Source organism: Hypanus sabinus, chromosome 11 (genome assembly GCF_030144855.1).
Source record: "Hypanus sabinus isolate sHypSab1 chromosome 11, sHypSab1.hap1, whole genome shotgun sequence".
In the NCBI taxonomy this organism is placed as follows: Eukaryota; Metazoa; Chordata; class Chondrichthyes; order Myliobatiformes; family Dasyatidae; genus Hypanus; species Hypanus sabinus.
In genome coordinates, this window is record NC_082716.1 from 8,995,040 (window position 1) to 9,011,628 (window position 16,589).

Consider the following 16,589-nt stretch of genomic DNA (forward strand, 5'->3'; position numbering starts at 1 on the left):
CAGCTGCTCAACAGTCCGTGGTCTCCGTTGTCTGATTCTCCTCTTCATGATGCGTCATACATTTTCAATAGGAGATAGATCTGGACTGGCAGCAGGCCAGTCAAGCACACGCACTCTGTGTCTACAAAGCCACGCTGTTGTAGCCCGTGCAGAATGTGGTCTGGCATTGTCCTGCTGAAATAAGCATGGACATCCCGGGAAGAGACGTCGCCTTGATGGCAACATATGTCTCTCTAAAATCCTAATATACGCCTCAGAGTCAATGGTACCTTCACATACATGCAACTCACCCATGCCGTGGGCACTGATGCACCCCCATACCATCACAGATGCTGGCTTTTGCACCTTTTGCTGATAACAATCAGGATGGTCATTTTCATCTTTGGCACGGAGAACTCGACGCCCGTTTTTTTCTGAAAGCTAGCTGAAATGTGGACTCATCTGACCACAGCACACGGTTCCACAGTCTTTCGGTCCATCTGAGATGAGCTTGGGCCCAGAGAACTCGCCGGCGTTTCTGCATAGAGTTGATGTATGGCTTCCTCCTTGCGTAATGCAGTTTCAAGTTGCATTTCTAGATGCAGCGACGGACTGTGTTAAGTGACAATGGTTTTCCGAAGTACTCCCAAGTCCAGGTGGCTATAATTGTCACAGTAGCATGACGGTTTCTTAGGCAGTGCCACCTGAGGGCTCGAAGATCACGCGGATTCAACAGTGGTTTCCGACCTTGCCCTTTACGCACTTAGATGTCTCTGAATCTTTTCACAACATTATGTACTGTAGATGTTGAAAGACCTAAATTCTCTGCAATCTTGCATGCAAAATGTTCCTTTTGAACTGACTAACAATTTTCTCATGAATTTTGGCACAAAGGGGTGAGCCACGACCCATCCTTGCTTGCAAAAACCGAGCCTTTGATGGACGCTACTTTTATACCCAGTCATGATACCTCACCTGCTACCAATTAGCCTGCTTAATGTGGAGTCTTCCAAACCGGTGTTACTTGAATATTCTGTGCACTTTTCAATCTTATTTTAACTCTGTCCCAACTTTTGTTGAGTGTGTTGCAGCCATCAAATTCTAAATTTGTGTATATTTACAAAATACAATTAAGTTGGTCAGTAAAACTATTGAAAATCTTTTCTTTGTACTTTTGTCAGTTAAATAAGGGTTCACGTGAATTAACATATCACAGATTTTTGTTTTTATTGCATTTTGGAAAATATCCCAACTTTTCTGGAAATGGGGTTTGTACATTACCTCATTTTTTTTGCTCTCTTTGTACACAGCTTATTTAATTTAATTGTTATATACATTTCATATTGTAATATATATATATATATATATTATATTCATATATATTGCAATGTACTGCTGCTACAAAGACAACAAATTCCACATCACATGCCAGTGGTATTAAACCTGATTCTGATTCCCTTCAACCATTCCATTCCTGAGGCAATAGGCACAACCCTTGGAACAAGACAACGTGTAATGTCCCTACCCATGGCCCTCTTTATACTGGGCATCTTACATTTCCACTCTCAGCTATATTCAAATTCAAGTTTACAAGCATATTTTTATTTTTATTTTTATTTCATTGCGATACAGCGTGGAGCAGGCCCTTCAAGAGGTGCTGCCCAGCAACCACCAATTTAACCCTAGTCTAATTACAGGACAATAGACAATGACCAATTTACTGTGGGAGGAAACCGAAGCAACTGGAGGAAATTCGTGCGGTCACAGGGAAAATGTAAAAACTCCTTACAGGCAGTGTCAGGAATTGAACACGGGTCACCTGTACCGCAAAGCAGTTTGCTAACCTCTGCTCTAATGTGCCGAACATGTATCCACAGGTGTAATCAGTACCTCAGGGTAGCAACACTGCTTTTTTAGGTTCTAGTTGTGCTCTTTCTTGCAAAAACTGTGCATAACTTTTGTTTAATTTATGCTTTTCTTCTGATTCTGGATTTGTGCCTGTGATGCTGTTGCATGAAAGTTTTTTTTATTGCACCTGAGAATAAACAAAAGGAATAAAGGCAACCCTAACCTGTACAATATAAATCCATTAGGCATAAGAGCACTTGGCCCATCAAATCCATTTTGCCATTCGATCATGGCTGATTTATCATCCCTCTCAGCCCCGTTCTCTTGCCTTCTCCTCATAACCATTGACACCCTGACTAATCAAAAACCTATCAACCTCTGCTTTAAATATATTTGCAAAGCCAAGAGATTCTGCAGATACTGGAAATCCAGAGTAACATACACAAAATGGCAGCATCTATGAAGAGGAATAAAGAATTGGCATTCAGGGCCGAGAGCCAACATACTCAATGACTTGGTTTCCACAGACCAACCCTAACCCTAACCCTAAAGAAATTCCTCCTCATCTCTGTTCTCAGGGGAAGTGCTTGCATTCTGAGGCTGTGCCCTCAGGTTCCAGACCCCATCACTACTGGAAACATCCTCCTCATGTTCATTCTGTCTAGGCCTTTCAATATTTGATCAGTTTCAATAATATTCCACCCCCCCCCCCATCCCCCCCAATTCATCTAAACACCATCGAGTGCCAATCTAGAGCCATCAAATGCTCCTCATACATTTACCCTTTCATTCTTTGGATTGTTCTAGCGAACCTCCTCTGGAAATTGCCAGCACATCCTTTCTCAGCTAAGGGGCCCAGAACTGGTCACAATGTATTCTTGGAGCAGAAAGGGATGGAGGTTATGCCACGCCTGAAGCAGTTAAGGGCACCACACCCTTGTATGAATTTGTTTATTTTGGATAGTGATCACTGTTGATTTTCCAGAATAACACCTGAATTCCAAGACTGTGATTGCAAGGAGAGATTAAACCTGAGCTAGCGTTGCTGGAATTTAGAAAATGGAGCAGTAATCTGATCCTGGTTTCCTTGGCTCCAGCCGCTGAATGGAGTCAGTTCAGGGCACAGCACTTCAGGATGGATGGGGATTCTGGGGTGAGGAGCCTGCAATAACTCAGGGTGAGGGGGGGGGTTACACAGTCTGCAGAAGCTAGGATCATTCCCTAAAGTCAGAGGTACAAATGCACTTGGGAGTCCTTGTGCAAGATTCCCCACAATTTACCTTGCGGGTTGAGTCAGTGGCAAAGAAGGCAGATGCAATGTTAGCAATCATTTTTGAAGTCAATGATACAAGAACAAGGATGTAATGTTGAGGCTTGTTTAAGATACAGGTGAGGCCGCACTTGGGGTATTGTGAGCAGTTTTGGTCTCCTTATCTAAAAAAAGATGTGCTGGCATGGGAGAGGGCCCAGAGGAGGGTCACAAGAATGAACATGGGACTGAAAGGGTTAACATATGAGCACTAATTGATGGCTCTGGGCTCATTGAAACCTATCAAATATTGAAAAGATAGAGTGGATAGGGAGAGGATATTTCCTATCGCGGATAAGTCCAGAATCAGAGGGCACATCCTCAGAATAGAGGGGCTTTCATTTAGAATGGAGATGATGAGGAATTTCCTTCCCCAGAGTGGGGTAAATCTATGGATTTCATTGCCACAAATAGCTGTGGAGGCCAATCATTGGGTATATTTAAAGAGATGGTTGAAAGGTTCAAGAATAGTCAGGGTATCAAAGGTTATGGGGAGAAAGCGGAAGAATGGGGTTGACAGGGATAAAAAGAAATCAGCCATGATCAAATGGTGAAGCAGATATGATGGGCCAAATAGCCTAATTCTCCTCCTATGTTGTATGACCTTATCTTGTAAATTTCAGGGTTGCATCTTTGATGCTGTTACCGGTCAAGGATCTATCATCCTCTGCTTTAAATACACCTAATGACTTTGCCTCCACAGCCATCAGTGGCAATGAATTTCACAAATTCACCACCCTCTGGCTAAAAAAAGCTCCTCCTCATCTCTGTTCTAAATAACATCGTCCAGTTACCAGCACATGTACTTTTGCAAGCATGTTAACGTTAAGTCACTTTGGCAACTACTGACTAGGTAAGGAGTAAGTTGAATCTTCCAACAAACACACACCAGTATGATGATTACTTGAATGCTGGAATAAAAGCATCTGAATCCTTGAAATCAAAATCTGCAATTGAGTTAGAAACAATGACATTTTGTTGAGAAGCCGTTTGCGTGCACCTGGCAGTATACAACCATGAATCAAACAGAGGGACAACATCCTGTTAGTACAAACAATAATTAAAAGCATCGCCAAAAAGAAACTGGGCACAACTTTTTCTTAAAGGCAAATTCCTGTCAGGTGCTTGCACTTCCATATAGAACTTCAGAAAATACAAAAGTTCCTTATTTTGCATCCGGTGACTTCACTGGTTGGCAAACAGCAAAAACACAAAATGCAGGAGGAACTCAGCAGGTCCACCTATGGAATCATTTTGGGCTGAGACCCTTCCTCAGGACTGGAAAGATGCCAAAATAAGTAGAGGGGAAGGAGGACAAGCTAGTGGGTGATTGTTGAATCCATATGACTGGGGGCTAATGGGTGGGAAAGGTAAAGAAAAGAAGTCTGACAGATGAGGAGAGTGGGCCAGGGGAAAAAGGGAAGGAGTGACACCAGGAGGAGGTGATGAGCCGGGCCAGTGAGGAGAAGAGGTAAGAGGCCAGAGCGGAGAAATGAAGAAAAGGGAAGGGGGAAGGGACAAAAGTTACTGTAAGTTGGCAAAATCAATGTTTATGCCATCAAGTTGGAAGCTACCTTGGTGTGATACTGCACCTGTTAAATTGGATAGCTCTTTAGAAGAAGCTAAATCATAAAAAGGCCCTTGTCTTCCCATATTCCAGTGATCTCACCCTCAAATTCTACTGCTCACTAACACACCAGTGGCACGCTATAATAGACCTTTAACCTATCAATATATCATTGGGATCGAACAGAGAACATAGAACAGTACAGCACAAGAATAGGCCCTTCACCCCACAATGCTGGGTCAAACCAAATAAATCTGTAATCAAATGGCCAACTAAATAAATTTCTTCTGCCTACACAGTGTCTATATCCGTCCATTTTCCTCACATTCAGGTTCCTATCTAAATGTCCCAAATGTATCTGCCTCTACCACCACCCCAGGCAGTACATTCCACACACTCACCACTCTCATATATCCTTTAAAATTACCCCCTCTCCCCTTAAATGCATGTTCTCTGGTATTAGATATTTGTACCCTGGAAAAAAGATACTGTCTGCCTACTCAATCTATGCCTCTCATAATCTTATAGACCTGTATCAGATCCAGAGAAAACAAACCAAGTTTGTCCAACCTCCTGTTAAAGCACGTCACCTAATCAAGGCAGCATCCTGGTAAACCTCTTCTGCATTTGTCTTGAAATCCTCGACATCCTTCCCATAATGGGGTCACCAGAACTGCATGCAATGGGACTGGGATTTGGAAGGAAACCACGGCAGCCAAAGGAAAACCACACAGGGAAAACATGCGAACTCCACACAGGTAACGTACAAGGTCAGGATTGCGGCCATGTCTCTGTCACTGATGGAACAGCTCGGAAGGAGCCTGAGGTAGATACCCTTGGCTGGCTTGTCCAGGATCCGGGAGCTAACTCTCGAAATGTGGGGCTGGACTTTTCAGGTAGAGAAAGAAAACATTTTGTCATCCAGAGGTCACAGTAACTTAGGAATTCTCAACAAGGAGGCTGGGAAGGCTCAGTTGCCGAGTGTATTCAAGATGAGAGTTGGCAGGGATGGAGGAAAATGTCACTGAGGCTAAAAAATATTGAACTCAATGATGGAGCTAGCATCATAAGACCATAAGATAGCAGAGTAGAATTAGACCATTCAGCCCATCAAGTCTGTGCTGCCATTTCATCATGGTTGATTTATTTTCCCTCTCAACCCCATTTCCCTGCTTTCTCCCTGTAACCTTTGATTGGCTTATTAATCAAAAACCTCTTAACCTCCACTTTAAATGTACCCAATGACTTGATCTCCACAGCAGCCTCTGGCAATGAACCCCACAGATTATATAAATCCTCTGGCTGAACAAATTCATCTCTATTCTAAGGGGATGCCTTTGTATTCTGAAACTGTGTCCTCTGGTCTTAGACTCTCCCTCCATAGGAAACCTCATCTCCACATCCACGCATTTGAGGCCTTTCAATATTGGGTCAGTTTTAATGAGACTCCCCACCCCCCTTTCATTCTTCTGAACTCCAGTGAGTACAGTCCCAGAATTTGAATATGTTTCTCATTTATATTAACCCTTTCATTTCCAGGATCATTCTCGCAAAGCTCCTCTGGACCCTCTCCAATGCAAGCACATCCCTTCTTAGATATGGGGTCCAAAGTTGCTCATAATATTCCAATTGTCATCTGACTCATGCCTTACAAAGCCTCAGGTTTACATCCTTGCTTTATGCTCAAAATGAACGCCAGCATTCATTCGACTTCCTTACTAGTATTTAGTCTTGTTCCTATCTATTATGTCCCAAGGATTCCTTCTGTACACTGTTGTACCCTGATATTAAAGGGTGGAGGAGGCAGAAATTCAACTGGCACATGGAATTTGGATTCTTTCTACTTCTCACTTGGCAGAAGTTTATAAATGTATAATAGAGCCTTGGAATCCCAAGGTAGAAATGGCAAATACTAGAGAGCGGTCATTTAAACATGCAGGAATGCAAGAAGCTGCAGAGAGTTCTGGACAAAGTCCAATACATCAATGGGCAAATACCTCCCTACCATCGAAGGTATCTATAGCAGATCCCTGGAGCTCAGGGAGTAACTATCTGCTGCATTGCTCCTCTTCCCCACACAAACCCACTCACAATTCCCCCCTTGGTTTTTACTGTTAATATTTATGATCACCTGGGCCTCCTGAATCTGAATCTCTCTAATCTCTCAGATATGCTTGTGAGAACAGCCCCCACTCGATTCTTTTGAAATATCTCTCCTGATACGCAATCCAACATCTCCTCGGGAACTGTGGGGCATAAAATATCCTGACTGCCCCCGCTCGCTACTTTTGAGATCTCTCTTATGCACAGAAACTTCTGCGCCTAGCATCAATTTATGTATATAAGCAACTTTATGCATTTATATTTTTTTAAATTATTGTGTTCTTTCACTTATTATGTTTTTATTAGGGTTGCATTGGATCTGGAGTAACAATTATTTTGTTCTCCTTTACTGGAAATGACATTATAGAATTGGGAATCTTGAGCCCAAAGAGGTATATTGAAGCTGGAGGAATAGATCAGAATAGGAACGTTATCCTGAAATTGGAACACAAATGGCTTGTGCTCTGAGTTGTTTGTCTTGAATGATCCACTGGTCAGATGGTTAAAGTTCAAAATTTCAAATTCAATTTATTTTCGACGTACATACAACCCTGAGATTCGCTTTCTTGCGGACATACTCTATAAAGCTTTAATAGAATCAATGAAAGTCTGCTCCTACCAGGGTGGACAACCAGTGTGCAAAAGACAAAAAAACTGCAACTAGAAAAGTAAAAAAAAGGAAAAATAATAATAAATAAATAAATGAGCAATAAATATCAGGGGTCTTTGAAAGTGAAGCCATAGGTTGTGGGTGGGATCTGTTCAGTGATGGGCCGAGTGAAGTTATCCCCTCTGGTTCAAGAGCCTGATGGTTGAGGGTTAATAACTGTTCCTGAACCGTTCACAAACAGGAGGAATGGATGAGTCATAGAGCCTTTGCTTGGATCAAGCAGACAATCAGGCAGGAAGATCAAAAGTTGCGATACTGAAGGGTGGTACAGACAGCTTGAGCACAGCAGTCTCAGTGAAGGTTGGAGATCGCCAGAGCAGGGGTTATAATTCACCTCAGGTGTGGCAGGAAGCGCGATGGGAGTTTGTCAACTTTTCGCCCATAGCGTTTCATGGTGCTGTGCTCTGGAGCTAATCCACAGTGGCACTGGCTACCGGAGGTCAAATGAGAATTTCACCACCAATCGGAATCAAGCAAGAGGCCTCTTACTTGCACTGAAATTATTCTCCCACCTACTTCAGACATGGGTGATGGTCACTTCGTGAAGCAACAGTGGAAAGGTGGGCGACCACCATACAGAACAAAAGGGTACGTGTGCACATCAAATCCATTTTAGACACGCAACACCATTTGTATAAGCAGACAGCAATGGCAGTCTATTCCAAACTTCAAACTCATTGTGTGCACAAAAGGTTGGCACTCAACAGCAAAAAAATTAAGATCTTACCTTTTGTGAACGGTATCCACCCACCAAGGACAATAAACCACCACAAGACCCAAAGCTTCCAGACAGATGATGACATCTTCTGATCCTTTAATCTTATTTTTTCTCTTGGCAGACACTGTTTCGCACGTCAGTTTATTGGCCTCTCATGGAACAAATGTTAATGACTTCCTTCATAACACTTCAAGTCTGAAATAAAGAAGACAATCTGTTACCACAGGTCAACAAAGAAGCAACAGCCAATAAGATGAGGCATTGCCTACCCAATTGAACCTTGAACCTTCTGTACTGTACTTTTCTGTGATACTAAGACTCTATGAAGTATAGAGTGAAGTGCGCTGTTTCGGTCAAATTAAATCAGTAAAGATTATGCAGGGGGCAGCCTGCAAGTGTTCAAACACTTCTGGTGCCAACACAACATGTCCATAACTTGCTAACCCTAAATCAAATGTCATTGAAGTCTGAGAGGAAACCCATAGGGTCACACTGAGAACTACAAACTACTTACAGGCAGTGGCGGGAATCGAACCCTTTTCGGTGATTGCTGGTGCAGTAAAGTGATTGCACTACTGGGTCCTACAAAGACACAGGTGACTGCAATACTGTCCGGCTGTGCCAACTTACCTCATGAGCCTGCAATTTGAGAGCAAGACTTCTAACCTCTTAAATCATGGTTGGCTTTAACTAAATTACAGATTGTTAAGGACAGGCTTATGGTGTGGTGGGAAACTACTCTGTCTATTGAGTCTGTGATGGAGTCTGTGGTGGGTTTAATCCCCATCCCGGTACCCAGGGTTGTGGGGATGCCCAATTCCTACAAATGGTAGCCTTGAAGGGCAGCTGAATCACGGATTACCTACAGGAGGTACCTAAAAGCCCTGGAACAATACCACCAGAGGTTTCTGATGAAGAATTTTGAGGATCAGATGGAAGGACAGATGCACCAACACCAACATACTGGAGAAGGCCAACACTAACAGCATCTCCACCACGATAAAGCAACACCAACTCTGATGGACATCTAATGTCATCCGGATGCCTAAGTCGCATCTCCCCAAACAGATCCTTTACTCCCAGCTGAAGGAAGGTCAGTGAGCCCCTGATGGGCAAAGGAAACACTTCGAATATAAGATCAAAATCAGCCTGAAGGAATTCTGCATTACATCTGAAAACTGAAAAGATTTCACACTCACTGGATAGACCTGGAGGAAATCTGTCCAAGAGGGAGCTGCACTACATGACAGCAACCTCCACTGTGCCACAGAGGACAAGAGGCAGCTGTGAAAGGAGAGACAGAACAAACTAAAGATCCAACCACTAACGACAGTCACCGCTTACTCTTGCCCACACTGCACCAGAATATGTGGATCCCAGATCGTTCTTCTATAGTCACCTGAGGACCCACCAACAGACAAGCTCTCAGAGAACATCATACTCAACTCGAGTGATCGCACTACTCCATTGGGTACAAGAGTGGAAACCAGTGTGATCTTGTGCTGTAGCCCAACTATTTCAAACTTTGACATGTACATCACTGTTGTAACACATGGTTATTTGAGTTTCTGTCACCTTGCAATCTGGCTCTTCTCCTCTGACCTCTCTCATCAACAAGGCATTTTCACACACAGAACTGCCACTTATTGGATTTTTTTTTGCACCATTATCTGCAACCCCTAGAGGCTTGAGCATGAAAATCCCAGAAGGTCAGCAGTTTCCGAAATACTCAAACCAACCCATAAGGCACCAACAATCGTTCCACAGGCAAAGTCATTTAAATTACATTTCTCCCTCATTCTGATGTTTTGTCTGAACAACAACTGAATCTCTTGACCATGCCTGCGTGCTTTTATGCACTGAGGTGCTGCCACATGATTGGCTGATTAGATATTTGCATTAACGAGCAAATGTAGAGGTGTACTATACGTAATCAAGTGGACTCTGGAGTAAATCAGAGGGCATGCCTTCTTCTGGAGAAAATGTGTGACCATAGGTGACGACAAAGATGTTTCGTGTGGTTGAACAGTCTAACGTCAAATTCAAATTTACTTATCACATGTATATCAAAACATACAGTGAAATGGGTAACTTGCATTATCAACTCACACTACCTAAGGACTTTATTCTTTGGAGGTTAGAAGACTGAAGGGTGACCTTGTATAAAACTATAAGGGCCTTTATTCAGGGTTGGAGAAGCAACAACTGGGGCATGGGTTTAGGATGGGAGAATAAAGATCAGGAACTTGAGGGGCAACTATTTTATACGGAGGATGTTATGCAGTGGAACCAACTGCCAGAGGTAGCACAATTAAAGCTCAAGTGCAGAAGACAATGAACTCTGCAAATGTAAATATAAATAAGTAGCAATAAATAACGAGAAAATAAGAATAAGATAATCAGTCCTTAAAGTGAGATCATTGGTTGTGTATAACACAGACAACATAACCACATTGCTGTGCTGAACTGATTAAACTGATATCTCCTAATTAATCTACTTATTCATTGAGATTCAGCACGGAAAGGCTCTTCCCGTCCTTCGAGCCACACCGCCTAGCAACCCACCAATGTAACATTTGCCTAATCATGGGACAATTTATGATGACCAGCGAACCTACTAACTGGTACATCTTTGGACTGTGGGAGGAACCTGGAGGACAGAGATATGATTCCATGGGGGAGAACGTGCAAACTCCACTCAGGCAGCGCTGTAATTGAACTCGGAACTCTGAGCCCCGAGTTATAATAACATTGCGCTACCGTGGCACCTATGTGCTCTTTCCAGTACTTTGACACTATCCTCCTCCCTTCTCTGCAGATTCACGTGCCTATATAACTCACTTAAATACTGCTTTGCTATCTGTCCCCACCATCCCCCAATCAGCTCATACCAAGCCCCACTCCACTCTGTGTAAAGAAAATTGCCCTACATATATTTGTACTTTCCCCCTCACATTAAATACATGTTTTCTATTACCAGACATTACAATCCTGTTAAAAATAAAAAGGGATTGAAACATCTACCTATGCCTCACATAATTTTATAAGCTTTATTAAATCTTCTTTCATCTTTCACTACTCCAGAGCAAATAGCCCCAGTCTGATAAACCTCTTACATGTTCTTCAAGCAGAGCAGCATGCTGATAAATTCCCCAGCTCCCTCCACATCCTCCGCTTATGACGGGCAATTAGGTTGTAAAGGTCAAGTCAAAGACTGATGAGTCTGGAAGTCAAGGGCTTGGGTCTGTGAGTCCATGAGTCTGCTGGAGGACAGAGGCCCAGAGGTGGGAGTGGGTGGGTAGGAGGGAGGAAAGGGGATTGCTGTACTGCTGTTGCTGTGTTGTTGTTGTTGTTGTTGTTGCTTGTGTTGTGCTGTTGAACACTATGGGCATGCTATGTTGGTGCCGAAATGTGAGGTGACACTTATGGACCATCTCCAGCACATCGTCAGCTGTGTTGGTTGTTAATGCAAATGACACATTTTGCTGTATGTTTCAATGTAAACATACAGATAGATAGAGTGCAGATCAAAATGTTACAATGATAGATAAAGCTAAAGATAGTGAGAGAGAGAGGGAGAGAAAGAGATAGAAAGGTAGAGAGATAGAGAGAAGTTGAGATAAAGATAGAAAATTTGAGTGAGAGAGAGAGAGATAAGATAAATAGATAGATGAAGGCCTGAGTTATAGGGAAATATTGAATACATTAGGACTTTATTATTTGGAACAGTGAAGATTAAGGGGAGATTTGATAGAGGTATACAAAATTATGAATGGTATAGATAGGGTAAATGCAAGCAGGCTCTTTCCATTGAGCTTGGGTGGGGCTACAACTGGAGGTCATGGGTTAAGGGTGAAAGGTGAAATATTTAAGGGGAACACGAGGGTCATGTGAGTGTGGAACAAGCTGCCAGCACAGTGGTGGATGCAAGTTTGATTTCAAAGTTTAAGAGAGGTTTAGATGGGAGGGTTATGGAAGGCAATGGTCTGAGTACAGGTCAATGGTAAAAAGCAATTTAAATGTTTGGATGGCAGTGGAATGAATGGGAAATATATGGGAGAAATTTGGATGGGAGGGATAGGGAGGGCAATGGGCTGAGTGCAGGTCAATGGAATAGGCAGTTCAGCATGGACTGGATGGGCCGAAGGGCCTGTTTGTGAGCTGTACCTTTCCACGACGCTGTAACTTGACGAGAGATAGAAGAAAAGAAAATGGAATGAATGAATGAATGACCCTATTCCATGGAGCACTGATTGGAGACGGGTCCGTTCCTACGTCTATAAAGTAAAAGCCTTGTAACCAACCAGTAGTACAGGTGCCCGCCAAAGTGGCTCTGTAGACATGCTGATCCCGGACGCGAGTTCCCCGGCGTCCCGAGTCAATTAAGGCCGTTGACAAAGAGGCAGCTTTCAGACCATGTAATTGGGGTCTGAGCTTCCTACAAAGACAACGAGTCTGGCAAACAAACAAACAGACAAACAGGTAATGTGGATCAGGTTTCTCGGAGTCTGTCAAAGGGTGGATGACTGCTGGTATTTCGGCCCCTGTTGACCTGGTTGAAGAGACCACCTCAATCTCACTGACAACAATGCCTTTTTTTTCGCTGATTGCAGCATCTTACAAGCAAGAGGACGATCAGATATCACAGACTGCAATTACTTAGGAGGTTTTTAGTTGCAACCGGATCCTTTTTCCTGTGTGCTTCGACCGGCTTGCTCGTTTCCACCCCCCCCCCCCAACCCCTACTTTTCACCAAGCTCCTTCCATTGTTGTGCCATCAACCTTTACTGACCCCGGTGTTTGGAGTAAGTTAAAACAAACAGCAGGGACAACATGAAAGCATGAGTGAGAAGGCCGGACAATGAGGGGAGTCATGCAGGCAGAACGTGCTCCAGTTAAAAGGAAATTTTTGAGCAAGGTAAATACGAGAAGTAACTGTGGCATTCCTGGCTTCTCCCTGTGGTGTATGGGAGAACAATCCCGAGTATTCACGGAGCCGGGGCCCTGTGAGGGATTATGGTCCGTCAGACATGAAATGGAGCCCACCTGGGCAAGCCTGGCTCCTCGTGAGCTCAGCCCCGACACCTGAGTGTAAAGCATCTAGGTTTACATACCTGCTCATAGCACTGGCAATTTGCCCTCTTTCAAATGGCCTGGTCTACCCCATCAGTGCGGTGGAATGCGTGTGACAGATATCGGGGCAGTTATTTCAAAAGGGAGAGAGAAAAGGCGGGGGGGGGGGAGAGAGAGAGAGAGACAGACATCCACACTGGCATAGACGATAAGAGGGATAGAGGGGCAGAGGGGGAGAGGGGGAAGAGAAGGGGAGAGAGGGAAGAGAAAGAGAGGAGAGGGAGGGGGAAAGAGAGGATGGAAGAGAGGGAAGGGGAAGAGAGGTGAGAAGAGAGAGAGAAAGAAAAAAGAAAGATAAAGGGGAGAGACAGAGAGATAGTCACACAGAAAAGGGGAAAGATAGAGACAAGAGAAAGAGACAGGCAGAGAGGACATGATAGAATGAGAAATGGAAAGAGTGAAAAAGAGAACAAGAGAGAGAGGGGGGAGAGAGATACAGCGAGAGAGACAGTGAGAAAGAGGGAGTAAGAGAGTGATAGACAATTCTCTTCAGTGAGCTGGTACCAATGCTCTTCACTTACCCAGCATCTCTGCAACAGACTTGAGCGAAACACACACACACATGGAATGAGCTCCAGAGGAAGTAGAGGCAGGTACAATAACAACATTTGAACCAGTGGACTCTGAGAACTGCCTCAACTACACAGAGCTGAGCTGCTTTCACACAACACTGAGCAATGCCAGTGTAAGGAGCAGGAGAGAGGGGGATGGGAGGCTCTCCAGCCCTCATGTACACCCAGGCCCACAGACTCCAGTGGAGAACAAAATGAAATTATCAAAGTACAAACCTGAAACTGAATCCATTCCCACAGAAACAATAGCGACCTGTTTCTGCACCATAGTCATACAGGTCCTTCAGCCCATTCAGTGCATGGCATCCAAACTCCCATCCCCATTTGCCAGCGTTGAGACTATATCCCTTTAAATCCGGAGTTCCCACCCTGGAGTCCTCGCTTAATGGTAGGGGTCCATGGCATAATAAAGAATGGGAATCCTGCTCTAAATGTTTCTTCCCAAAAGGTCTTTTAAGCATTGTCAACATAGTTGTCTCAACCCTTCAGGTTCCGGTCAAAAGCTTCTCACTGTCTCAGTAAAGCAAAAAAAAACATCAAAGACCCCTCCAGACATCCTCTTTCCTCCCACCCACTCATCGGACGGAGGATACAAATCTGAAAGCATCTACAACCAGTATTAAGGACAGTTTCTGTCTCACTGTTTTAAGACAATTCTTTACTCATTGTCAGCAAAACCGAGAAACTGAATATAGATTTGAGGAGGGGGAGACCAAAAGTCCATGAGCCAGTCTTCATCAGAGGATCAGAGGTAGAGATGGACAGCAGCTTTAAATTCCTTGGCGCTTTCGCTTCCGAGGACCTGTCCTGCCCCCAACAGGTAAGTACAATTGTGAAGAAAGCACGGCAGTGCCTGAATTCCATAGGAGTTTTCAAAGATTTGGCATGACATTTAAAACTTTAACAAGCTTCTTTAGATGTGTAGTGGCAAGTATATTGACTGGGTGCATCATGGCTTGGTATGAAAACACCAGACTTGGACTTGGCCACCAGACTCTTGAACCACAACCAATGATCTCACCTTCAAGGTCTCTGTATCTCATTACCTCATGTTTTCATTATTTATTTATATTTGTATTTGCACAATTTGCTGTCTTCTGCACTCTGGTTGATCTTTCACTGATCCTGTTACAGTTACTATTCTATAGACTAGCTGAGTTTACCCACAAGAAAATGAATCTCAGAGCCATGTATGGTGACATATATGCACAGTGCTTTGATAATAAGTTTACTTTCATCTTTGAACTATAAGATGAACTCCTGACCTTACAATCTTCCTCGTTATAACCTTGCATCTTATTGTCTATCTGCACTGCATTTTCTCTGGAACTGTAAAACTTCATTCTGCATTTTATATCTACACACACAAAATAGTGGAGGAACTCAGCAGATCAGGAAGCATCTGTAGAGAGGAATAAGCAGTCGATGATTCAGGCTGAAACCCTTTATTCTTTTCCATGGTTTTCTTTGTTTTATGGCTGTCTGTGAGGAAGATGAATTTCAGAGTTCTGTACTGCATACATGCTTTAGACCATAAGATACAGGAGCAGAATTTGGTCATTTGTCCAATGAGTCTTCTCCACTACTTCATCATGGCTGATCCATTTTCCTCTCAGCCCTAATTTCCTCCCTTCTCCCCGTATTTTTTCATGCCCTGACTAATCAAGAACCTATCAATCTTTGCCTTAAATACACTCAATGACTTGGCCTATACAGGCACCTGTAGCAATGAATTCCCCAAATTCACCACTCTCTGGCTAATAAAATTCCTCCTCATCTCCATTCTAAAAGAGCACCCCTCTACTTTGAGGCTGTGTCCTGTGGTCTTAGACTCCCCCACCAAAGGGAGCATCCTGACCACATCCACTCTATCAAGGCCTTTTACCATTCGATAGGTTTCAATGAGAACCCCCCTCATTCTTCTGAATTCCAGTGATCCATCGAGTCTACCACACTCTTCCATCATGGCTGATTCATTACCCATCAGATTTCTGAATGGACACTGAATCCATCGACATTACCCCTCTACTTAATTTTTCCCTCTTTTGCACTACTTGTTTAATTTAATTTTTTTAAAACATATAAATGGACTTCTTACTGTAGCTTACAGCTTTTATTATAATGTATTGCAATGTACTGCTGCGCATAACAAGTTTCACGGCATATGGCAGTGATAGTAAACCTGGTTCTGACCCGTCTCAAACATATTATCTTGCCTTCTCCCATAACCTTTAATATCCCTACTAATCAAGAGCTTTACAACCTCTGCTTTAAATATACCCAAAGACTTGGCCTCTACAGCTGCCCATGGCAACAAATTCCACAGATTTGCTATCCTCTGGCTAAAGAAATTCCTCCTCTCTGTACAAAGAAACATGCCTCTATCCTGAGGTTGTTCCGGCTGGTCCTAGACTCTCCCACCACAGGAAACATCCTGTCATGTGGTAACTTCTACTTTACGAAAAGACCACTCAACAACTCGATGGCCAAAAGAGCATCTTTATCTGGGACGGCAAACGATATTCACAATACAGAGGCTTCCAGGTACCTCGTGTGGCCTGGGTGGAGGAACTATATACAATGCATACTGGGAGTAAAAAGAGCGGAAGTAAAGACCCCGCCAACCCTGGATCCCGCCTCTTGCTACCAACAGCTTCCCGATTAGTATTAACTTACTTTTAATAATACTC

At 43.4% G+C, this 16,589-nt stretch overlaps 1 protein-coding gene across 12 annotated transcripts in view; it reads right to left on the reverse strand.

Annotated features, from left to right (window-relative positions):
* Window positions 1–16,589, reverse strand: part of adgrl2a (adhesion G protein-coupled receptor L2a) — an 840,245-nt gene that overhangs the window by 326,999 nt on the left and 496,657 nt on the right. For all 12 annotated transcript variants that reach the window (XM_059983762.1, XM_059983755.1, XM_059983763.1 and 9 more), the window contains one exon: window positions 8,204–8,389. Coding sequence is in view for 11 of the 12 variants with exons in the window: in XM_059983755.1 (XP_059839738.1) it covers window positions 8,204–8,279 (76 nt within the window). In the remaining variant the exon portion in view is untranslated. The remainder of the gene's footprint in view (window positions 1–8,203; window positions 8,390–16,589) is intronic.